At 35.6% G+C, this 27,444-nt stretch overlaps 1 protein-coding gene across 2 annotated transcripts in view; it reads right to left on the minus strand.

Moving 5' to 3' along the window:
- Positions 1 to 8,041: 8,041 nt before the first annotated feature.
- The window catches only part of LOC115210439 (cilia- and flagella-associated protein 47-like), a 208,424-nt gene continuing 189,021 nt past the window's right edge, over positions 8,042 to 27,444 (minus strand). For both annotated transcript variants that reach the window (XM_036501982.1, XM_036501983.1), the window contains 7 exons: positions 26,154 to 26,310; positions 19,810 to 19,993; positions 18,334 to 18,566; positions 15,359 to 15,527; positions 11,727 to 11,888; positions 8,610 to 8,778; positions 8,042 to 8,337 (listed from right to left, as the gene is read on the minus strand). In XM_036501982.1, coding sequence (XP_036357875.1) covers positions 8,110 to 8,337; positions 8,610 to 8,778; positions 11,727 to 11,888; positions 15,359 to 15,527; positions 18,334 to 18,566; positions 19,810 to 19,993; positions 26,154 to 26,310 — 1,302 coding nt within the window. In that variant the 3' untranslated portion in view covers positions 8,042 to 8,109. The remainder of the gene's footprint in view (positions 8,338 to 8,609; positions 8,779 to 11,726; positions 11,889 to 15,358; positions 15,528 to 18,333; positions 18,567 to 19,809; positions 19,994 to 26,153; positions 26,311 to 27,444) is intronic.

Here is a 27,444-nt window from a genome sequence, read left to right on the forward strand (position 1 = left end):
TTGGTGCTAGCAGACCGTTGAAGGATTGTTTGAAAAGTGTGAAAGGAAAGGTGCCGTTCAGCTTTCAGATTCTGCCTAACAAGAATAACAAGAATTATTAGAGGAGAAAAGTAGCATGGTCATTCCTTACCCAAGTCACCTTATCTTATTGCCCATCACTTGTTATGCGCTCAAACATTAGTTTGATAGTTGAGCTTTGATTGGCTATACGCAAATGAGTTCGTTACTGGGGTCCGGATCTCTCGTGGGAAAAAAGTTCGTGGACGGCACACTCTAGCTACGCTGCAGATAAACTCAATATTTTTTGGACCTTCAGAACAGTTGTGTGGCTAAAATTGAATAAATTGTGTACTTGCTTGCGAGAAAATCTATGTATATATGTGCATCTACGAAATCGTGAGACCTTTCTGTTGAAAACGATGTAAATTCAGAATAAGGTAAAAATAAAATCTCACTACTTTGATGATGTCACAATGAATAATAAAATGACGTCATAAAAGGCGTGATTAAAAACGAAGGAAACGAACAAATCTTTGTTTTTATCATTTCTAAGAAACAAAAATAGCGTTGGAATACTTGCCTTGCCTTAGACTCTCGGTTCCTTATAGAAAAGCAGAGGCACCGTCGAGACATACGGTATACCATGGACATTTTTAAACGTTGGTGCCAAATCCTCCCTGTTCTAGCCAGAGACGACCCCACTTCAAAGTGAGAGAAAAATATCCAGGAAAAGAGAAAGAATATTCAGTCCCAGTTTAGGACTGATAAGCATCAATCCGAAGAAGAATTGAAAGGAAAGCTGTCGGTATTAGAACTCAAAATGTCAAAATAAATACCGCAAAAATCATTCCAGCCGACACTAACAACTTAGTCAATTTGCGGTTATTTGGGGGATAGTAACAGATTCAAGAACAGCAATGAATGAGAAAATAAAGATAGAGACAAACTAAATATTGAAATATGGTCTCTTCCGGATTTGGATTCAAGACTGGACCAAGAATACAAGCATGTATTAGTTAAATATGTGTTAGTTAAATATGTGACCGAATGATTAAGAAGAACGCTTCGCAGTCACCGTGCCGTGAGTTCGAAGCCACTCGTGGCATCTCAAGCAAGTGTCTTTTGGTTTATCCTCACATCACAGAAATAACCTATCGACAATAACGCCTTTTTTCTGAACCTATGCATTATTTTCTATCTTATATTTAATAAGGGGGATCTTTCCCAAAATATTATGTAAGCATTTAACAAACTATATAGGATGATGCAATCATTTGTCATTGTTTCATATATGGGCATCGCCTTGCAGATTTTGCCTAAACTTTCACCTACATTACTTACAGGTTTTCTTTAAAATATATGCAGGGCATTTTAGATATATATTTTAAAACCGAAACGGCCAAACATGCACCCGTGTGGTGTAATTAAAAACACTCTAGTCCTCTAAATATCTTAGTCCTTTCTGACTCGTTTCTAAAAATTGCGACATACCTTCGGACCATATGCAGCACACAAGTATACTGGTTAAAGAATGCTAGCCTTTGAGTAGGTTTTCGAGGAATTTTGCACTTCCTTCTCATATGGGTTAACTCGAAACAATTCCATCGTGCATATAAAATACAATTCCAATCCCCTATTTCTGATTTAGGCACAAGGTCAACATTTTTTTGTGGAGAGGGAGCAGTCGATTAAACGGACCTCACTACTTGATTAGTCCTTTATTTCACCGGACCCAGAGAGATGAAGGGTTAACTTGATCTTAGCAGAATTTGAACTCAGATCAGAATATAGCGATCCGGAAGATTTGAACTAAGAACACCGAAGCTCGAAACAAATACCATGGAGTAGTCTGAGGAACATTCTTACGATTCTATCAATTCACAGCGGCAGTAAAGAGCATATTACTGCTCTGGTTTGCCGTCATTGTCAAAATTTTCCTCGGCAATTCGATCTACTCTCGTGTATCACGTTGCGAAGCATTTATTAGTCATACAGCAGTGTTGAACGTGCTTATTCACTGACGGTAAATGTCATACAGAAGTGTTGAATATACTTCTATGTGCAGTATATAGTTTGTCCTTTTCAATCTGATGCTTCAAACAAAAGTGCGACAAAGGGTTTCTTAATACTTCTGGGATGCTTTCATTTTGAGAAGCGTGTGCAACATGTGTTACTTAACATTTACGGTAATAACAATGAACCATGATAAGATGTAAGAAATCGGCGCACTAAATAGAGACGTCAGGTCTGCATTTGAATAGTCTGCACACATTGCTGTGAGTGCAAGTGTAAACTATGGAAATCACAAATGTCGTAAACAAAAACTGGAAATGACTGAAAAAACCCACTAACAAACAAATAAGGAAAAAAACAACATTCCTGCAAATCTTTTTAGTTTGTTTTGAACAATGCAACACAGAAACTGCCCCAAGGAAACTGAAACTTGCTATGGAAAATATTCTTTTCAAAGTAAACAACAATTTTAGTTTCCCGGGCGAAAGAACAACGCAAATAAAGGGATTTTGTGAACATATTTATGCTGATAAGTAGTGTGTTACGCCATTTTCTGGGTGCATGGTCCCCTTCTATTCTTACCCCCCCTCTCTCTGGGCGTCTGTTAACAAGAGGATCCTAACATGTTATTTCCAGAGTTTAGGTGTGGATGAATGCTTCAAAACAGTTGAAGAGCTTTAGAGACAAAGAAATGCCTAAAATTGTTGTCATAAGTTAAGCTATTCTGCAAAATAACAGTATTTAAGCTAATGGCTGAATTGAAAAGTAAGCATGAGAAAAAAATAAACATTTTTATTTGTTGATCTTACAGCAAGCACTGAGTATAACCAGCGTACATCTGATGTATTTCGGAAATGTGAAATGAGCTTCATTTTTTGAGTGAAAGCATCATAAGTATTTCTCAGCGATGCGTGTGAACTGCCACAAAAAATACTTTCATAAGAAATCTAAGGTAAGTCGAACTTAGCTTAACAACTGCTATATGTTTTGGAGAATTCTGTGATGCAGTCAAGGCCTAACATTCGAGATACGGATGGCTTATATGGAAAGTGTGAGGTAGTAGAGACAATTATCCGTATTCTGAGAGTTAGACAGCTAAAGATGATCACACTGAATTAGAGGTCGCTTTTACAAATCTGGAGAACTTGGGTATTTATATTTTCTACGTAACAATGCTCACACAGAAAGAAAAGAAATCGTTAACAGGTGACCATAGTCAAAGTAGAGCTCCAAACATCTATCAACTTCTCAGAAGAGTACTCAGCCATATACAAAAATTTTTTTGTAGATGGTAAGTAAAGAGCAGATATACAGATATAAAAAATAATTGGTGTAATATAAATATATATATATATATATATATGTGTAAAAATATACAAACTGGGACAAGAACATATATATATATATATATATATATATATATATTATATATATATATATATATATATATATATATATATATATGTGTGTGTGTGTAAAAAAATACAAACTGGGACAAGAACATATATATATATATATGCATGCATGCGATGATTTGTCGATTTTACAATTCTGTAAATAATAATAGTATTGTATAAGCTTAAGTCAATTCATGGTGATCGCTTATAACCTTTAAGCTTATGAAATGTTATTAGTATATACATATACATACATACATACCTATATACATACATACATATATATATATATATATATATATATTATGTGTATATATACATACATATATGTACATGCCTACATACATATGTATATATACATGCATATATGGGTGCAGGACGTAAAAAAAAAACATGAATGACATGAAAAACAAAAATATGGAAAAACGAACTTTTTTCGAACAACGAAAGAAACAAAGAAACGAGACAGGCAATATAAAACACAATCCCTTCATCAGTTGTCCCCTGTTTTATCTACACCGCATTTCGAACGTCAGGACAAGATGCGTCTTCGTCAAAAAAGTCCTTCCCGCAAAGCAAATTAAATATGATTTGGGATTGGCGGAGGGTTAAAATGATAACAAAAACAGGAGAGTAAAAACAAAGGGTGAGGGCTGATATATGTACATACATATATACATACGTACTCTTTCCGATCTAAGCTACTTCATTTTCTTGGGTTGTATCATCACTCCGGACACTTTATATGAACTTGTGGACAATCACTTTCTCTAGACATTTTACTAATTTAATGAGCGCTTTGTGATTTTCTTGAATTGTTCGTCGTCATTATGGAGTTCGACCTTCATAATTTTTATTCATTTTCATATTTTAGCTTAAAACTCCCTCCTTTGTTTTGTCACTGCATATCTGAAAACAACACTTTCCATCTCCTACTTGCTTTTGTGTAAACGCTTGCGCACAACATTACAATTTACCACCTTGCTATTGCCATTATATGATTTTCATTAGCGTGATTATTCCCACACACTAGCACACGCTCTCACATCCTCATATACACGCTTTCATAATACCCAGCTAATAATTACACACACGCCAACATCCCCCGCCTCCACAAACTAACGTCACCGACTTTTGCACTTGCTGGAATCTATACACGTGCATACACTATACTAATACACACACACACACACCACTCGCCCTTATGCCTGCTTTTAGACACAGATATACACTACTAGCACATGCACCAACAAACGTCTGTTTGTTCATAAAGCTACCCGTAGAAAGAACTGGATTCTTCCTGGTTTTTAACAGTTCATTTTCCTCCCATGTTCTTCAAACCCCTTCTTCTCTTTTATACACACACTAATTCTCTTTCTTATTCTCCCAATGTATCTCTTTCTGATGAAGGAGTTACGTCAGAAACGTTAAAGCACTCTTTCTCTTCATTGAAGCGTTAAACTTATAACCATACTAGCAGTATCGCCCGGCGTTGCCCGGGTTTGTTTCGACCCTTTAGAATTGGAATTTTTGAAAAGTAAAAATTTTGCATTATGTAGCTTGTTATTCTGTTTAAGTGAACATTTTTCTGGTTGAAATACACCGAAAAATGGTGACACAGCAGTCAAAAAAATCGTAAAAAATAGGGATTTTCATAGAAAAAAAGCACCTTTTTGATGTAAATAATTTTTGGTGTTAACATGGTCCGATTTGAATTTTTTTCAAGCCTTCTATCATGCTCTCAATTTTGGTCAACTTGCGCCGCAGGGTCTCGGAGGAGATAGTGTTAGTTGAAAGGCTACCAAACCTGCCATACACAGACAACTTCAGCTTTATATATAGAGAGATTTGTCAATCTTTGCTCTTTTTGTGTTGTCTTTTACGTCACACACACACACACATATTGTAACATATGATCTCGTATACAATATCTGGCCTTTTGGAAATTTGGAAATATCCACCCTACAAAAGACCCTTTCTGTCTCTTTTACTACTTTACTGTCTCTACTTCTGTTACCTACAACATTTATGCTGATTCATGTAAGCATAATCCTATTTGCACAATGTTCCACTCCTATGCTAGAAGTAAAAGCAAATCGCTTACTAGTTTTTGTAAGGCTGGTCGCCTTTTAACCAAACGCGTACCTTGTTCCCTACAGCTTTCTTCAGTGTGTGCCCAGTTGTAAAAGTGATCATTTCACTCAGTTGTAATTCAGTGGTAATTAGGGTGTTTGAAGTTGCTGTTACTGTTGTCATTGTGTAGCCCAGATCAACCTTGACCAAACAAATCTTTGATGGAAGGCATTCCAGTTTCGTTTCTCTTATATACCATACCTGCATTGATGTAAATGTGCAATAATTAACACTGGTTAAGATTTTCAGTGTAAACCATTGACAATGACAAAACTGAATACAGCAAACCGTTTAGTTTAGTGCTTTTCACTTTCAACTTCTTTGCATTGCTCTGGGTGGATATTCCTCTTCAAAATAAGACTCTCCTGTCGTCTAGGTTTGGGTTTATTTTCAAGTTCCATGACTCAATGTATTAGAACGTAAACATGATCGTTTTATTTAGGATTTCACTTCTCATTGATGTCTTTCCAAAACCAGCCTCACAGTGTGCCATCTCAGGGAAGTGTCTACAGCCTGTGGTTAACTTATATCTTGTGAAATTAGTTAAAAGATAACTTGATTGATCACTCAATTCAAAACCACATTTGGCCCCTTGGCTGCCTTTAATAGAGTCCACTTTATCATAGGAATTTAGACCAAGTCTAGTTTAAGGTTATCTTCATTTTTGAGACACTAATTTCTATTTCTGTAGCAAATCTCTGAAAAAAGTTCATTGGAGTTTCTGCTCCTTACCATACTAAATCCTCTCCTCACTCCAAAAAAGAAAAGAAAAAAAAACTGAAAAGACACATATCTGTAGCTAGTGACTTTTGGTATGACTTGAATTTGGACTAACCACTATAAACAAGTGAAGCACTCAGCAGCTATATGGTTACTTGACTTGCTAGGCAATAACAAACAAATTTTCATTAACTCACATTGTACTATCTTGAAAGAGAACATCTTGGAGGATGTATTCTTGGATTCCCTGTACATAGGAAAAGGAGGTGGTCACGGTTGGAATTCCTTTACTCATACATAGGTTTGATTGATCAGAATTGACTAGAAATCAAAAAGAACAATAATAGTAACAACAACTGGACTCAAATGCTGCTAGATTGGCAGACTCGGTAGAGCAAAGGACAAAATACCTTGTAATATTTTAGGTACATCCCTTTATATTTAGAGTTCAAACCCCATCAAAGGACTTTGTGTTTTATCATTCCTGAATTAACAAAATAACTTACCGGTCATGTACTGGGGACCCCAGAACCAACTAAGCATTCCCTTAAAATATGTGTCCTTGCACTTATATAAGAAACCTTTCATCTTTCAAGCATTGCCATCTATCCCTCATGGGTACAAATACTATGCACAAGTAAGTATAATTAGGTAACAAATACTATGTTTTCATTTATTGCTGTAGGTGCTTATATAGTCTCAAGTGGATATAGACATCCTCTTGGTTCTACTATCCTTGATCCAGCAGAACATTGAGAATACAATGTGACATTTAGATGTGGAAAAGGTTTCATCAGTACCCAAGTAATATTCACTTTCAGCTCAGTAGACTGGAGCAATATAAAATGAAGTTGCTTACCCCCAAGGACACAATATGTGCACCTGGTTGAAGAAAGGAACCTACTATAGGGCCATGTGCCTTAATAATTCTTTCAAATTTTGACACAGTAATTTTAGTGATATGAGGGAAAGTCAATTACATCGATCTCAGTAATTGACTAGTACTTTATTTTATTGACCCAGAAAGGATATGTGTATATACACACCAAAGAAAGACTGAATTGACTGAAGGAGATATGTGGGATGGAAGAGTCACTAAAGAGGTCACAAGTGTGTGACAAAGGATTTCCAGACAATGGACATAAGATAAAAAATAAGAACAATAATAAATGAGTGAAGAATGAATATATAATGCATGTGGTTATTTAGCAATTTTGTTTTTAAATGACCATCCTGAAATATAACAATATATATATAAATATATATAATACAAAATGGGACAAGAACGCAAAACATCTGGACAACTAGGTGATACAAAAAGGGACAACAAAACATTCAGATAGATGATACAAAAAAACAAGGACAGGTTATTCAAAGCTTTCTATCCTCAATCAAGAACCAGATCATCCTTGCAATTTGGCTGATTAATCTTGAGATTGCTCCAATCTGGCCAGCCCCAAGGAAAAACTAAGCTAAGAGCTTTAGATTCCTTGGAAGAAAGCATCGAATGTATACGAAAACAAGGATGGAAAAACAGACAATGTTACACAAATATAAATACAATATAAATACAATAAAAGTAATGAAAACATATATATATATAAAGCGTTAGAGACTGGTAAAGTTGACCTTGGCAAGATTTGAACTTAGAACATAAAGAGCTGGAAGGAATACTGCTAAGCAATTATTCCTAAACACTAATGATTCTGTCAGGTCACCACCTTCATCACAACTTTATAATATAAAAAGAAAAAAGAAAATGAACAAGAAAAGAAAGGTTCAAATTTGGCAAAAACTATTTATTTAAGGAGCCTCAAATTAAGCCAAGTAAAGATGAAATATGTAATCAAAACATATCAGATCCCAGTGGACGTTTAATAATGGGAGCCCCTTTGATAGGAGATGACACAGCAGTTCGAGTGAGCTGACAGTTCTCAAGTACAAAATCTCTGAAAGGACCTTTTAACTGTGGCAAGGGATGAGGTCTTGCAATAGGTGGCTTTGATTTTCCCCTTGGGGGTTCGTATTTTGCTAGGTAAGCCCAGATGTCGTAGGTCCACTGCATTGAATCCGTCTGGAAATGTAAACAAACAGATAGTAATTTACAGATTTATGTGTATGTGTGTTGTGTAAACAATGATTGGTCTATGTAAGCATTGAAAAGTGGATATTAAAATGATGATAATGGTGATGATACATATGTTATCATTATAAATATTTATACAGGGTTGGACAAAATAATGGAAACACCTAGCAAATGAATGCAAGTATGTATGTATGCATGCATGTATATATGCCTTCAACTACAATCAACACGAATGAAATTCTTGACACTTATTAGTTTACCTGAACCATTAAGGTAGCAAAGTTCTCTTGGCCATAGGCAATTGGAGTAAACAAAACATTTAATTCAACCCCACGCTCACCAACAACAGGAAGTACACCAAATTTAGGTGTCACTACAATTTCAGGGTCACTGTCAGAAGTCATCTGTACTTGGAATTCTTTTGGAACTCTGGAATGATAGAAAATAAAACAATTATTTAAGTAGTTCCTAACTAAAAGACATTATTTAGACCTTATTCTTTGATCATCCCTGCACTGTCAGATCTATGTTTGAAGATATTTTGACGATGGATATATATATTTTTTTTACTTGTTTCAGACTGTGGTCATGCTTGGAAGACATTTCAGTCAAATGAATCGATCTCAGTATTTATATATATATATATATTTTAAGCCTAGTATTTATTCTATCAGCCTCTTTTGGCAAATTGGTAAGTTATGGAGATGTAAACAAACCTACACCATTCGCCAAATGATAGCTGAGGACAAACACAGACACAAAGACACACATAGATTTATATATATATATATATATATATATATATATGATGAGTTTCTTTTCAGTTTCCCTCTACCAAATCTACTCACAAGGCTTTGGTCAGCCCAAGTCTATAGTAGAACACAGTTGCCCAAGGTTCTGTGCAGTAGGACTGAACTCAGAACCATGTGGTTCATGTATGTATACATGTCTTTTTCTGCAGATATCATACTACATTATCCAGAGTACACTTTCTTCCATTAAAAAAAAATAATGGTATAATTTGAGTTAAGACTTGGCTACTATTTTGAACTGGTCTAGCAACAGCACAGTGTTTCTTTTAGATTATCTTTAACTTATATCTGTTTCAGTCATTAGACTGTGGCCATGCTGGGGCACTATAAATCCTGGTACTTATTTTTTTTTGTTTTTAAAGCCTGGTACTTATTCTTTTAGTCTCATTTTGCTGAACCACTAAGTTACAGGGATGTAAACACACCAATGCCGGCTGTCAAATTGTGGTGGGAGACAAAGACACACACACACACACATATATATATATATATATATTATATATATATATATATATATGATGAGTTTCTTTTCAGTTTCCCTCTACCAAATCTACTCACAAGGCTTTGGTCAGCCCAAGTCTATAGTAGAACACAGTTGCCCAAGGTTCTGTGCAGTAGGACTGAACTCAGAACCATGTGGTTCATGTATGTATACATGTCTTTTTCTGCAGATATCATACTACATTATCCAGAGTACACTTTCTTCCATTAAAAAAAAATAATGGTATAATTTGAGTTAAGACTTGGCTACTATTTTGAACTGGTCTAGCAACAGCACAGTGTTTCTTTTAGATTATCTTTAACTTATATCTGTTTCAGTCATTAGACTGTGGCCATGCTGGGGCACTATAAATCCTGGTACTTATTTTTTTTTGTTTTTAAAGCCTGGTACTTATTCTTTTAGTCTCATTTTGCTGAACCACTAAGTTACAGGGATGTAAACACACCAATGCCGGCTGTCAAATTGTGGTGGGAGACAAAGACACACACACACACATATATATATATATATATATATATATATATATATATATATATATAGATATATAAATATGGTGGGCTTCTTTCAGTTTCCATCCACCAAACCAATTTACAAGGCTTTAGTCAGCCTATAACTATAGTAGAAAACACTGGCCCAAGGTGCCATGTAGTGGGACTGAACCTGGAACCATGTGGTTAGGAAGCAAACTTCTTACCTCACAGCCATGTTTGCATGATAAGATAACATATGTTACGGATGTTCATAATTATTATAATATATTTTATGTAAATTGACATTGCACTATGGTTACTGGACTGTAAGATCGAATGATCAAGATCTTAAATCTTAGTATAGCCATTGTGTTGTACCTAATATCAAAGTATAAACTCTACTTATTTCATTTTGTTTCATGAAAAACATACAATAGATTCTACTTCCTAGTTTACAGTTGAATTGTTACCATTAAGAAGGGCATCTAATTGTAAGCATAATTTCTAAAGATAGATTCCCTATGGCTATAGGACCTACTAAAAACAGCAGTCCAATTCCCTCACAATTACATTTGCACAATCTAAGAGAAAGATTATGGAAATAGCCTCTCAGCACCTAATAAAGCAACGGATTGACTGGTGTAGCCTTTTAGTGGCATCAATGCAATAATCATCAGGATCTGCCAAAATGGATAAAAACCAGGACAAAAATAAATAAGAGCACAAACCTCCATCAAGGCAACACCAACGTCTTCTCAACGATTAGCCAGAGAGGATTTTTAAAATGAGAATATCTGAAATAAACTTGACTGCTCTCATAAATTAGAATACTTAAAATGAATCTGACTGCTCTCAAAAATTAAGTAAAAAAAAAACAGGAAAAATAATCCCGATTCCTTGTCTGGTATCAGATTGATCCCAAAATCTAAGCAGTTTGTGCCAGTCATGAGGCCAAACATCCCTGAAAGTTTCATCTGAATCCATCCAGTAGTTCTTGAGATATCTTGTCCACAGACAAACAAACAAACATGACTGAAAACAATACCTCCACCTTCACTGAAGTAGAGATAATAAATAACAAGCAGAGGCTACATTGTAAAACTCATGCATGTTTAATTAATTTGTACTTCTCACAGGAAATATAACCAACGTGGTGTGAAAAACATCTAGTAAAGCTCATCAAAGAAAACCCATGTCATTCTCTTTCTTCTCATTTAGATGCTGCTGCCCAAACTAAAGACAAACACTAGTTCACTATCCCTAGATCAACTCTGATAAAAGCATTTCAGTTACAGCCATGTTCTCTTTTGTTGAGACATAGTGTATCAAGGAGTACATTAGCTTAGTGTCCTTCATTTTTCTTTTTGTTTGTAATAAGGTACAATTTAATTTAAGGGAGATTTAGTTGCAATTTTTAGCAATTCGAGTAACTATGCAAACGCCCTCTTCCCTCATTAGCCTACCCTGTGAATTGTAGGGGGTCGTTGAGAAGAGAAACTGAAATGGAACAGAAGAGACAGATAGACAAAGCCTAAGACAAACAAACAATAACAAATTTAAAAACTAAAATAAATTGAAAACAATGCTACTTACTTTTCATTGCTGTGGAGATAAAAACGAGCCACAGACTTCTCCTTCAGTTTCAGAGATTTGATAACTATAGTGTCATCAATGACGGGGTTATCAGCAATAAAAGTGAGAGGGAAACGCCAAACACACCCATTCTTCTTAGTGATTGCAAGGTGAGTAACATTTCTGTTCAATATAGCAGTGTTAAAAAAAAAAAAAAAAAAGCAGAAATTATATTATAGGATAGTTTTCAATTTACAATTTGTAATGTATAGAATAAATAGAAATTTTAAAAACATTGTAAAGTGCCAAAAAAAAAAAGGAGTATTAAATGTGTATATTCTGTACATCTTCTTTACTCCTTGATTTAAATTTCTAACATCCAAATTTGCTTCTTCTTAACTTAATCTAGAAATGATTGTCTCTATTATTATAGCTGACCATTATACATAAACTAATGCTTTCTTGATATTTGTTGACAACTTCCAAGAACCAATTGGAAGTTATAACAAATATCACCTTTAATCTGATCATTACACACACACACACACATGCATGCGCACATACTTCACATGTGCTTTAATGCACATGTTACCATATGGCTTATCCAAACCATATAAGAATGCCATATTTTGATATTGCACACCTAAAGCTGTGTATATTTAGATTGTAATAGAAGATCCTCATAAAACTGAAGTGATTACAAGAACAAATTATTCATATTCCGAATCCGTCATTAAAATTATTTCAATGATCTCAATAGGATTGTTTATACAAAAGCAGCTGTCATCTTCCACATGCATCACATGCCCATACCAGCATAGTTTTTTTCTCTTGCATACATCATCTGATGTCTCTTAACCCTTTAGCATTCAGATTACTCTATCAAATTCAATACATATTCATTTGAATTAATCATGCTTTATTTCATAGCTTTGAGATTTCAGTGATGCAATTGCTTATGAATTGAATGACATAATTAGGTATAAATGGGAAAACGGATTTGGCTGATTTGAACATAAAACAGGTAGAAAATTTGGGGCTGGATATGGCTGGTTCAAATGCTTATGGGTCAACTACAGTTTTGCTTTCAGCTCATTTGCCCTTTGTTGTTCATTCATACTGAAATTGCATGTTCAGTAAAACATGCTTGCTTCTTCATTTCTTTCTTGTCTTCACAAGTTCTTTATATTCTGGTTCATGTCCCACCATCATGTAGCATTAAAGTTTGTATACAAGTATCACCATACAATCTTCTTTACATTCTGAGAGAGAAACACTTTGTTATCACCTTTGCCATCAGAGGTAATAGCTCCCTCAACTCTTATTAATAGCAACTTTATTCTCTTCTGCTGTGAAGGTGCATGGCTCAGTGGTTAGAGCGTCAAGCTTATGATTGTGAGATTGTGAGTTTGATTCCTGGACCGGGCTGCGTGTTGTGTTCTTGAGCAAGACACTTTATTTCACGTTGCTTCATTTAACTCAGCTGTAGAAATGAGTTGCGACATTATTGGTGCCAAGCTGTATTAGCCTTTGCCTTTCCCTTGTATAACATAAGTGGTGTGGAGAGAGGAGGGTAGTATGCATGGGCGACTGTTGGCCTTCCATAAACAACCTTGCCTGGACTTGTGCCTTGGAGGGTAGCTTTCTAGGTGCAATCCCATGGTCATTCATGACCGAAGGGGTCTCCTCCTCTCTTCTGCTAAACAGGTTACCAGAGTAATAGAAACTATCAACCACTTTCAAGTAGCCTCTTGGGCAATTGAAAAAAATTCACTTCTCATCCATGTGTAATTTGTGCTAACTGCCATTGTCCACCTGCTACATACTGTCTGCCTTTTCCATTAGCTTGCCTCTGATTCTACTACACATCTTATGCACCCATACTTTACAATTGGTACATTATGTAATATACATACCTATTCTTTTTCTGCATATCAAGTAAGGCCATTTTCTACATGGTAAGATGAGAGAAGGAGCACTAAATACATGCAGTAGAGTTTACTTATTTGCTCAAAGCTGATAATTATAATTCCATCCATTATGTGTGATTCTTCAAATAACAGAAATATGAATGAAACCCTCTACACAATAGCTCATGCTGCTAGAAACAGCAGCAAAATCTCCATAAAATGAAACTCAACCATCTTGAAAATGGAAGGACACACTGGATAATGTAGCCCAATATACACCTAAAAAAATAGTATGGTTATGACTGCAAAATCTTTGAGCATTGGTTGGCTTCGTCAATATTGGCCTTGACTAAATTTCAGCACCAGAGCAGAGAAGAATGTGAATTATTTTGCAAAGAGTACCTCTCTAGTGGGCTGGTGTCACAATAAATATAAGCCATCTACTTTACTTGTGGCTGATAATAGGAAAAGTGCACAGTTGAGTTATAGGACTTGAGACTTGAATTATGATAATTAGTTATGCCACCCCAGCTAATGAGTACACAATAGCAACTAAGAAATTCTCACGTTTTATAACTGAATTCAGCTGTTGAGACATTATACATGTCATTCCCCATCAAGTAAAGCATTACCGATGCTGTTGATTTTTAACTTCCAGGATAGTCGTGATAAAGTAGATCTAAGGTCAAACATGTTTCAGCTATGAGCATCCCATATTTTATTCACACAGCACATTTAGGATTATATCATCCAATATGTCCTTCCCCTTTTGTAAGATGACAGAGAGTGACTTGAGGAGGATTTGCCAACAATTTCATGCAGGCTGAGTGACTACATAGAGGTCCCCTCTTGCCGAGTTGTTTCTGGTACCATTTCCAAGTTTGTTGTTGTTGTTTGTTCCTTCTCGAGTCACGCCTGGCTCATAAGGGCCGGTTTCCCAGTTTCTTGGCATATAGATTCCCCACCTGAACGGGACACCGGTCCGTCGCAGGTGAGCTGCAAGATGCAGGAGGAAAGAGAGAGAGAAAGTTGTGGCGAAAGAGTCAGCAGAAGTTCGCCATTACCTTCTGCCGGAGCTGCGTGGAACTTAGGTGTTTTCGCTGATAAACACACACATCGCCCGGTCTGTGATTCGAACCCGTGATCCTTCGACCGCGAGTCCACTGCTCTAACCACTAGGCCATGTGCCTCTACATTTCCAAGTTCATGACAAGATGAACTCATATTGGCAACTAATGAAACAATGCTTGTGAATTAAGTAGTATATGTTTCTGCTAATTACAATGGTGAATTATACTGGCATCTGTGTATAGCTGGTGGGTATTGATGCCCAGAATTATTACTTAAAAGGCACCATTCGAGTGGGATCATTACCAGCATCGCCTTACTGGCACCTGTGCCAGTGGCATGTGTAAAAGATTCGAGCGAGGTTATTGCCAGTACTGCCTGACTGGCCCCCGTGCCGGTGGCACGTAAAAGCACCCACTACACTCTCAGAGTGGTTGGTGCTAGGAAGGGCATCCAGCTGTAGAAACTCTGCCAGATCAAGATTGAAGCCTGGTGCAGCCATCTGGTTTGCCAGCCCTTAGTCAAATCGTCCAGCCCATGCTAGCATGGAAAGCGGATGTTAAACAATGATGATGATGATGATAATGAGATTTTAAATAGTGACCCTGCAGTTGGCAAATCAAGTACCTTACCAACTGAATAAGCTGTAACATGCTTTCTGAATTATGTACTTACTTGATATTCTTCATTGGAGTGAAATTCACACTGAAAATCAATACAACATGATCAGGGTTGTCCTGTTTTGTGAAAGTCTTGAGCAGTTGGAGAGAGACTATATTTACTAAAGCTATTCTAGCCTGATTTTCCAGGAATTCCAAATGAAACGATATGTCTGGAAGAACACCTAAACAAAGAGAAGTAATTTAAAAATAAAAAAGATATACAAACGAAATATAGTAAACAAAATGTAAAGGTAAATGAATAGTGAGTTTTATTGACACATCTTTTACACAGTCGTGCCATCTTTCACATTTTATTATGTTTTGTCTTATTCCTAGTTTATATCTTGCTTTTAGTTTAGTTTTGAAGTCACGTTTATCCATTTCATCTTAATAATAAATCTTCTGTATTTGAAATTTTTGTTTTTTATGAAAGTCAACATTTAATAGTTCCTTTTAAAATGTCTTGCTTTTAACAATGTCTTGTGCTACCCATTGCTATGACAAGTGACAATGATTCTTTGAACAAAACAAATGGTTCGATTCCAATCAAAAACAATGTTTTTTTTTATCAATATCTAGGTAAAAAGTAAAATAGAAACTAAAGACACAGCAACATAAAAAGAAGTAGAAGTCTAGGAAAGAATAGAAGCAGTGAAGGAATTACCATGAAAACAGCACCTAACCAATTGTAGGATGGCCTAACAACACAAAAAAACCCTCAAATAACAACTGAACAGCACCAAGACATGATGAAACCACAAACTTCTGTTTAAAATATTTAATAAGGTGCTAGCAATGATGTTTAATACAATACTAAATAGAGTTAGGGGCAATAGCTAGCTCACTGATAGGAAAAAAACCATCTTAAGTCTATGAAAACAGCAACCCTAAAATATAGATAAAAATAAACTGTTTCACAAAATCTTAAAAGTAATAATATTGCAGAGAATAAACAAATGGAAAACAAACATCTTTTCCTAGAATTGAGCACATATTGCAAAGGTTCAAATGGCTGCAAGACAACAGGAGAATGAAGGGTCAAAGCTTGGGATGGATTGACTACCAGAAGACTTTTGGCAGTGCTCCTGATTCATGGATCCTGAAAGCACAAACTATGAGAAATGCAGCAACCATCAAAAACATATACATTAGAAATATAATGAGAAAATGGCAAATAGTTCCACAGGGGAATTATAAAAGTAATCCTATCTCTATTAACAGATGAATTTTCCAAGAGAACTCATCTCTTCCTTTCTTTCTTTGCTAAGCACTAATACCTGTAATCAACATGTTAAACCAGACTGAACTTGAAGACAAAAATTATGGAAGGGCAACTAAACTATCTTTTGTATATGGATAGCATCAAGTTGTATGCTGCAGCTGATAACAAATGGACATGTATTGCCCACAGTACAAGGATTTGCTAAAGAAACTGATAAAAGATTTGGGTTTTTAAAAATGTGGTACTGCAATCTTGAAGAAAGTAAAATTATTTAACCAGCCATATCTGGCCCAAATATTCTGCTTTATATTCAGACTGACTGGCCAGATCTAGCCTTTCACACCTACCCTAACAATGACATTCTAAAAAAAAAAATTACATCACTAAAACCTTGAAGCTACAAGATAATGTATGACAACTACAAATCAATGTGAATAAATAAACATTACATTTGACTGAGTAATCTGAATGCTGAAAGGTTAAAAATACTGACATGCTAATTAAAGAAATAGAGATAGAATAATTAGATTAAACACAGACTTACAAATATACTTGGTAATCAATTAACTAAACTGAGTACAATGCACATACTTAAACCAGAAGTAAATGCAAAAGGAAAAGATAATAATGTAAGAGAAATCAATGCTCTGGTTTTGCCAGCAAAAACTTACATTTATGGTATTTCAAAATACATAATAAATGAATGAGGAAGAGTTGGGAAAACAAAAAAAAAAAATGGATACACCAAAATCTGACACAGAAATATTATGGCTTTATTCCTGAATATAGGGAAGTAGGAGCCTTATACAAAAACTAGAATAATAATAATATATTATGAAATATCATAAAATAGGCGTAGGCATGGCTGTGTGGTAAAAAGCTTGCTTCCCAGTCGCATGGTTCTGGGTTCATTCCCACTGTGTGACACTTTGGGCAAGTGTCTTCTACTACAGCCCTGGGCCAACCAAAGCCTCGTGAGTGGAATTGGTAGATGGAAACTAAAAGAAGCCTATTGTATATATATATATATATATATATATATATATATAATTATATAATATTTACCAGAATATTATGTTGATGAAGAAAATGAATCTTATGATTCTAATCCAGAAACGTGTGTCCATAATTGACCGTGGACTGTTTGATTTCATTATTTTGCTTCTTTTTTTGCCATATATGAGTTACAAATATTGTTGTCTGTGGAGACATATTTTTGTAGTAAAATAAAATAGCAGTCCTCTGGTTGCTATTTCTAAAATTTTCGGTATGTGGTCAAGCAACTTGTTGCAAAGACCCTTATTGTTATAATTATACAAACTTTTACCGAATATGGTCCTTTTCCATACCGAAGTGCTACTAGGTGAAATTTGTTGATTTTATTAAATCAATTATATTTCACCCTTTATCTGTAATGATATATATATATATATATATGGGGGCGGGGTCTGTGTTTGTCCCTCCACCATCGCTTGACAACTGATGTTGGTGCGTTTCCATCCTTGTAACTTACCGGTTCAGAAAGAGAGACCCATAGAATAAGTACTAGGCTTACAAAGAATAAGTCCTGGGGTCAATTTCTTCAATTAAAAAAAAACAAACCCTTTAAGGCAGTGCTCCAGAATGGCTGCAATCAAAACTGACTGAAACAAACAAAAGAATAAAAGAATATTATCCACTTAGACATATTCTTCCTGCTCATACCACTCTTCAAATGCATATTCAATACATGTCTCATATAGAGCAGAATGAAAGTTGCAACCTACCTTCATAATCGGATGCAAATTCAGGGAATGTTTCGTCAATTCCATTGAAAACCTTTGCACTAAGTACTGTATCATCAATGTCATCCATGTTTGTGGTCAAGTTTATCACCAACCGGTAAGAAGCTGAGTTTCGTACATCGCATTCAAAAATGCTCATAGGCATCTGTTCGATATCTTGGTACTCTGGTATTCCAATAATGGGGAAGGTCCAGTTTATAGTATTCAATGATAGACTTCAAAGTCAAAAACAGGATGGCATTAGTAACTTAATTAGCTCAAATTTTACAAATATAAAACTACAATGCATATAATATATACATACACACATATATGCAATATACACACACATATATAATATATACATACTTACACACACACACAGATGTATTTGTAGTTGCCAATATGAGTTCATCTCTCATGAACTTGAAAATGGTAACAGGAAGCAACTCGGTAAGAGGGGACCTCTATGCAGTCACTCAGCCTTCATGAAATTGTTGGCAAATCCTTCTCAAGTCACTCTCTGTCATCTTACAAAAGAAGGACATATTGGATAATATAATCCTAAATGTGCTGTGTGAATAAAATATGGGATGCTCATGGTTGAAATATCTTTGACCGTTGCTGTTTTTATATGTGTGTGTGTGTGTGTACAACAGAGAGTAAGTGCCTTGAGAATAAAGTTGGGCATAAGAGGCATCAGATGTGGTGTGCAAAAGAGACAACTGTGCTGGTATGGTCATCTGATGCATATGGATGGGGACAGCTGTGCGAATAAGAGCTGGTCTTTAACTATGGAGGGAACTTAAGGAAGAGGTAGACCCAGGAAGATATAGGTTTTGAGGCATGATCTTTGAATATTGGGTCTCACAGAGAAGATGTCAAGTGAGCAAGACCTTTGGCAATATGCTAATGCTTGAGAAAACTCATCAAGCCAAGTGAAATTGTAGTGATGGCCAATGCCAGTGGCACATAAAAACCACCTTTTGAATGTTGGTCCTCATGGAGGTGATGACAAGTGACTGAGACCTTTGGTGGTATGTTGTGTTTGAGATCACACACACACACATACATTGTGAAGGCACATGTGCCAATGGTTAAAGTGTTGCACTTATGATCATGAAATCGCGATTTCAGTTTTGGGACTGGGAGGTGCAATGTGTCCTTGAGCAGAGCACTTCACCTCGCATTGCTCTCAATGATCGCTCCGACACCTGATGTGTAACACACTGTGCACCTGTTCAGGAAGCTTCGATTTGATGGAGGTAGAGAGCTAATGTGCAACACATACATTTTATCACTATGAACTAATCATATGTGCTGGTCACCCAGCAAAAACTGAACTTTCACACATCATCTTCGATGGGAAATTCTATCACCATCATCAGAAAGAAAGAGAGAGAGAAAATTATCTTGGTGCTAATTTATTTTTAATTTAAGATTTTATTTTAGGAATAACAAAAAGACAGATAGGATTACCTTTTAAAATGCCATTTCTCTTCTTTTGACCTGTTAATGGATACAACACACACGCTACGGTACGTAGTCCTGGTAATCGGGCTGAAGATTATTGGGATGCCCAACGTCTGAAAAGGCCCCAGCAAAATACTGGTCTTTTTGATCAAATCAATGTTGAAGACTGATGCCATAGAAACTTTGTCATCTTCCAATTAAAGTGTGATACAAAAACACAGGTGTTAATTAGCAATATATGTTTCTTTATTGCCCACAAGGGGCTAAACACAAAGGGGACAAACAAGGACAGACAAAGGGATTAATTCGATAACATCGACCCCAGTGCGTAACTGGTACTTAATTTATTGACCTCGAAAGGATGAAAGGCAAAGTCGATCTCGGCAGAATTTGAACTCAGAACGTAACGGCAGACGAAATATGGCTACGCATTTCGCCCAGCGTGCTAAGGTTTCTGCCAGCTTGAGCAATATAAATGAAACAACAACACGTCCAATAATAATAATAATAACAATAATAATAATAATGCCCTGATGCAGTACTAGGCAGTGGCTCTCATGGCTTCTGATTTTAACTGATTGGAAGTGTTATCACATATTATTTTGTCAGGGTATAAAAGATGGGCTACAGCAAATATTCTACTCAAAACTACAGACCTGCTTGTTAGTTGCTTGACCATAACCAGTTGAGCATGTCGCTTAGTGGCTGACGATATGTGCATCTCTAATCACATGCAGAAGTAGTGGGGAGTATCATAGCCATGTGTTGAGAGGAATTCTTTGGGGTTTGGATAATTTACCTTTGGAAACATGGGTGTTTCGTTCAACATCCTTAACCCTTATTCAGGGACATTTTGAATTGGATGGGTTACTCGACTTGAAGAAAATTCTAACTGTGCCCCACACACAAGGTTATGTGCTGTTTATCTTGACATGTCACTATGTCGCACACATATGATTGTGATGTATGTGCTGGGTGTACCCTTATCAAACGGGTAGTTATGATGAGCATACTGGGCTTTGTATATTTTACCCCGGTGTCACTTTGATGACATGCACTGCTCTCATAATAATAATAATAATAATAATAATAATAATAATAATAATAATAATAATAAAAATAATAACAATGATAATAATAATAATAATGATAATAATAATAATAACAATAATAATAATAATAATAATAATAATAATAATAATAATAATAATAATAATAATAATCCTTGCATCTGTAGGCATAAGGTGGGAACTTTTGTGAAAGGGGGATAATTGATTAAACTGCGTTCACCACTCAACTGGTACTTATTTTATCAAGCCTACAAGGATAAAAAGCAAAATCAACCTTAGCAGAATTTGAACACAGAAATACTGCTTTGCATTTCGTCTGATGCATTAATGATTCTGGCAAAGCTTGTAATGTTGTTCTGTCAATTCATTGCATGCACAATGGATGAAAGGATACTGATTTTGAACCCTCTTATATTGGTACAAATCCCAAAGTTTAGAGGGTGGGCCCAGTCAACTACATGAAATCCAGTGTTGTACTTTTCTGGTATTTATTTAATGAACATCAGGACTTAACAAGAGAAACCCTGATGTGTCACTTGACCATGATGTCAATTGGCTCAATCACTGCAAATAGCAGACAAATCTTACTTAAATTACACTCAGCAAAAGAAACCAATAAAATAAGTACCAGGCTTAAAAAAAAAGGTATTGGGATTAATTTGCTTGACTATAAATTTTTCAAGATGGTGCCCCAGCATGGCCACAGTCTGATGACTGAAATAAGTAAATGGATAAAAAGAATCACTCACTCTTAACAGAAAAAGCAAAGGATACATTTAACAATTATTTCAAATTTTTGTCACAAGGGCAGCTTGAGGGAGGTGGGGACGAGTTGATTACATTGACCCCAGTGTTCAACTAGTACTTATATTATCGACCCCGAAAGGATGAAAGGCAAAGTTGACCTTGGTGGAATTTGAACTCAGAACATAGCGATGAGTGAAATACCGCTAAGCATTTCGTCCAGCATGCTAATGATTCTGCCAGCTCACTGCCCTAAGGATTCATTTAATAATGTAATCTTACATATATTGTCTGGGAAAAAATACAGAATGGTTATAAATGGGATTCTTTTGAAAATAAATTTGCTGGATTAGGACTAAGCAAAGGTTAAACAACAACAGTAATGTCCTTATACGAATGAAAGGTAAGGAGAACCATGGTCAGATTTGAACTCAAAACATTAATGTGAGAGATGTAACTAAACATGGTAAAAGTAGCTCCTGTAGCCGCCTACTGGCAACTTTTTCCCCCATCTTATAAGGGTAAATACCCAATCTTTCTGATGCTTTCACAGCTTTACTGCATTTGAAATTTACTTTCTTGTCTGCAAAATAGTACAAGTAATTTTTTCTCTAATATACTAACTATTCTAACACCCACTAGCCTAGTTCTCTGTAGGTGTAAAAATATCAAAAATAGAATGAAACAAATATAAAAAGAAAAAAAAAATCAAATTTATAGGTTTAAGTACAGAAAATGACAGCCACAACATCTGGTCAACTGACTTTCATATTTATCAACAAGATTAAATCTGATAGAGAAAAATATACCCTGACTGTTCTTGTTTTCTTTTCTAAGTTTGTATCCCCATCTTTCTGTATCTTTAATCTAACTCTTAACTTCATTCAGCTTGTAATATCTATTAGTTCCATTAATATTTTAATATCTGTTAGAGACATCAGTCTTAAAATGCATGCACATCCACAAATAAACTGTACCATTTTGGTGGTACTTTCCTTCAAAACTAGTGATTTTATCAATGCCATTTGGGAAGGAAATATAATTTGATTTCAAAGGCCTCACATCCAAATTCTAATGATAATACAATTGGAATGCTATCATTTTTCATTTTGTTAAAAAATTTTATTTCATGTTTTTCATTAGGTTTGTTTTCTATTTTAATATTTATGGTTATAGAAAATTCAAGAATTGCCAGCTTTACAAATTTCCTCTTTTGTTATTATTTTCATCTAGTAGTAGATAGGCAGAATCTTTAGAGCACTAGGCAAAATATCTAGCAGTATTTCTTCCATTCTGAGTTCAAATCCTGCCATGGTCACCTCTGACTTTCATCCCTCTGGTGTTGATACAATAAAAAGTTGATGTAATTGACTAGCCACAAAATTGTTGGCCTTGTGCCTGAAGCAGCAACAATTATTAGTTTGTCTTTTTTCTTAAGAAAATAAGCTCTCAATCTTAAGTGGTAACAAGCTGGTGGTCTGGTTGCATTATGTGGGGACTATAAACTAGCTAACTGTGTTAAGTTTATAATCTCTAAAAAAACCTCTAGCAAAGTACAGATCCCTGCCTCATTACCTGCCAATATCTCTTCACGACTATACCTATATAACAAAATGATATAGTTAATGTTAAGCTATTTGATATCTTTAGTTAATATTTACATATTCAATGTAGGGAGCATTCAAAAGAGCTAACTAGAATTAATTATAGTGTGTAGAATAAACAATATTAAGTAATAACTTATATTATTTATAATTTCCCAACCAAACTTGTGGAACAACTTCAGTTTTTCATGAAGTATAGACTTCATCATATCTATTATACAAATGATGAAAGGAACTTTAACCCTTTAGCATTCAGATTTTTCTGTCAGAAGTAATGCTTATTTATTTACATTGTTTTGAATAAATCATGCATTATTTTGTAGCTTTGAGATTTTGATGAGCTAACTGTTAATTTTTAGAAAGATATAATAGGGTTATGTGAGAGGTCAGATTTGGCCAGTTTGAGCATAAAACAAATAGACTATATTAGCAGGATATAGGCTGTTTAAATGCCAAATGGTTAGACAAATATATAGTGTCAAATATGCAGACACTAGCTTGGCTAGGATTATCATTCACTTATATATTAGCATTAACTTAATATCATTACTTCGTCAAATAAAGTGAAATCCAAAACATGCTTTGAGTTATTTCTCATTCTTCCAAACAGAAAAAGAGAGCCAGTAATATTGGTTTCAAATTTTTGACACAAGGCGAGCCAGTTTAGAATGATGGTGGTGGTGGTGGTGGTGGTGACAGGGTCTAGTCAATTATATCGACCCCAGGGCTTAACTGGTATTTATTTTATTAACCCCAAAAGGATGAAAGGTAAAGTCAATCTCGTCAGAATTTGAACTCAGAACATACAGACAGATGAAATGCCACCAAACATTTTGCTTAACATGCTAACAATGCTGCCACTGACCATCTTCAGAGAGAGAGAGAGCGAGAAAGAAAGAGATAGAGAGAGAGAGAGAGAAAGAGAGAGAGAGAGAGAGAGAGAGAGGGAGTAATCTTTTCTACTCTAGGCACAAGGGGCCCAAAACTTTTGGGGAGTGGACCAGTTGATTAGATCATCTCCAGTATGCAACTGGTACTTAATTTATTAACCCCGAAAAAATGAAAGGCAAAGTTGACCTCGGTGGAATTTGAACTCAGAACGCAAAGACAGACAAAATACCACTAAGCATTTCGCCCTGTGTGCCAACTTGCTATCTTAGAGAGAGAGAGTATATTTTTTTTATTTCTTTATTGCCCACAGGGGGCTAAACATAGAGGAGACAAACAAGGACAGACAAAGGGATTAAGTTAATTACACCAATCTCAGTGCATAACTGGTACTTATTTAATCGACCCCGAAAAGATGAAAGGCAAAGTCAACCTTGGCAGAATTTGAACTCAGAACATAATGGCAGACAAAATAGTGTTAATCATTTCACCTGACATGCTAACGATTCTGCCAGCTCACCGCCCTGAGAGAGAGTAATATTGTTTATTTACTAATATTGCTTGTTCTTCTTTGCATAATCATTTCTAAAGTTGTGATTGACACAAGTTCAAATCAGTAAATCTTAAGGAATCTTTTGTCACAATGTAAAAGCTACCTATGAATCCATATACTAAAAGAAGTGATCTGTTTCCCCTTTACTCTGTCTAAACATGTCAATCCAAATGGAATTTGGATTTCATTCTAGTGATATGAATGAGATTGAATGGTTTTGCAGCTGAAATAGTGCAAAGTTTCTATCCAGCATTGATATTCTCAAGAACTATGAGCATTCCTTTGAAGAATTTCGCTCCCTCCCCATTTTCACTCTAACAACCATGTAAAGGAGTTTCTTTTCCCTCCACCCAACATCTTTGAAGATAGACTTCACAAAGACCCTATACTTATTTCTTTATTTCCCCCAAGGAGCTAAACATAGAGGGAACAAACAAGGACAGACAAAGGGATTGATTACATCGACTTCAGTGCATAACAAGTACTTATTTAATCAACCCTGAAAGGATGAAAGGCAAAGTTGACCTCAGTGGAATTTGAACTCAGAATGTAACGGCAGATGAAATACTGCAAAGCATTTTGCCCAGCATGCTGATGATTCTTATTTCTTTATTGCCCACAAGGGCTACACATAGAGGGGACAAACAAGGACAGACAAAGGGATTAATTTGATTACATCTACCCCAGTGTGTAACTGGTACTTAATTTAATCGACCCCAAAAGGATGAAAAGCAAAGTCGACCTCGGCGGAATTTGAACTCAGAATGTAATGGCAGACAGAATACTGCTAAGCATTTCACCTGGCGTGCTAACATTTCTGAGAGCTTGCCGCATGCTAATGATTCTGTCAGCTTGCTGCCTTTGCAAAGACCCTATATTAATTCCTTTCTTTATTATTTCCATATTTGATGGTGTGTAAAATGCACACTCTCAATTACATGACCATTCTTTACAAGTATATTTTGTAGAAAAGGCAAATTTAATGTTTCATCATATACTCAAACACTCAATATATCATCCATAGTATGGTCACATAAGACACATGACAATTTCTGTTACATTTGATAATAAAAATGTATGTCTTGTATACCAGAATATCTTGTAATATATTTGTTATAAGATAGACTATATATATTGGCCCCTTCATCCATTTACATTGGTTTACATTATAAATAGGGTCCTTAAGAATAAAATAATAATTCAAGGACAAGATGCTCACAGGTGGAACATCCTTGATCATATATTTCTTACATAAGTACTCACCTGGGATCACAAAAATACATTTCACGATATTGTCACCAGGATCATGGAAGAGAATTAAAAACTGTGCAGCACTGAAAAACTTCTTTTGAAATGTGTCTGTGTGTGTGAGAGAAAAAGAGGGGAAGAGAGAGGGAGGGGAGGAGAGAGAGCAAAAGAGAGAGAGAGAGAGAGAGAGAGAGAGAGAGAGAGAGAGAGAGAGCAGCAAATATTTCTCTCTCTGTGTCTTACCTGATAACTTGACACTCACGTATACTAATTCATTAAGGGGGTTATGGAAGTTGAGCAAAAATGTAGAACTGGCTCCTGATACAGCAGATACTGTCTGGGGAGGCATTTCTGAAGGGGTAAGAGCAGAACCATATACAAAATAAGTTATCTGGCCAATCTGAAAGATAAAACAATTCAAAAGAGGCTAAGAAGAAGAAGACAAAAAGGGAAGAGGAAGAAGAAGAAGAAGAAGAAAATAGGGAATTCTTGGAAAGACAATTCAACGGCTAAGAATACCATAAAAAAAGTTTTATATATTTCCTTAGTGCTCAAATGGTACTTATTTTATCAAACCTGAGAGGATGAAAGGATTAAAGCATTAAGCTAGTAGAAAGGATTAAGCTAGAAGAATTATTACCATGTCAGACAAAATGCTTTTCAGTATTTCTTCTGCCTTTATGTTCTGAGTTCAAATCATGCTGGGGCTGACTTTGCCTTTTATCCATCTGAGGTTAATAAAATAAGTACCAGTCAAGTACTGGGGTTGATGTGATAAACTTGTACCATCTCCAGAAACTTGAAGACATTGTACCAAAATTTGAAACCATTATTATTATTATTGTTGTTGAGTGAGAGGGCAGTGCATGCCATCAAAGTAATATTGGGGTACAAATATATCAAGCCCAATGTATCCATCATGACTACCCATCTGATACGGGTTCTTCAGGCCCATGCATCGCAACCATATGTATGCTACATGATGATTTCATATCAAGATAAACAGTGCATGACCTTGTAGGTGGGACACAGAATTTTCTTCAGGTCAAGTAGCTCATCCCATTCAAAAGATCCCTGAATAAGAGTTGTTAAAGGATGTTGAATGAAACACCTATGTTTCCAGAGGTGAATTATTCAAACCACAAAGAATTTCTCTCAACACAAGGATATGATGCTCCCTGACTACTTCTGCACGTGATCAGAGATGCACATACCATCAATCACTAAGGGACATGCTCAACTGGTTACGGTCAAACAACTGACAAGCAAATCTGTGGTATGGAGTAGAATATTTGCTGTAGCCCGTCTCTTATACAATGAACATGATAACACTTCCAATCAGTTAAGATCAAAAGCCACGAGAGCCACTGCCTGGTACTGCATCAGGACATTTATTATTATTATTATTGAGTGAGAGAGCAGTGCATACCATCAAAGTGACACTGGGGTAAAATATACAAAGCCATTATTATTATTATTATTATTATTATTATTATTATAAATATTTATATTATATGGACCCACAAAATGAATT

Source organism: Octopus sinensis, linkage group LG4 (assembly GCF_006345805.1).
Source record: "Octopus sinensis linkage group LG4, ASM634580v1, whole genome shotgun sequence".
Lineage (NCBI taxonomy): Eukaryota > Metazoa > Mollusca > Cephalopoda > Octopoda > Octopodidae > Octopus > Octopus sinensis.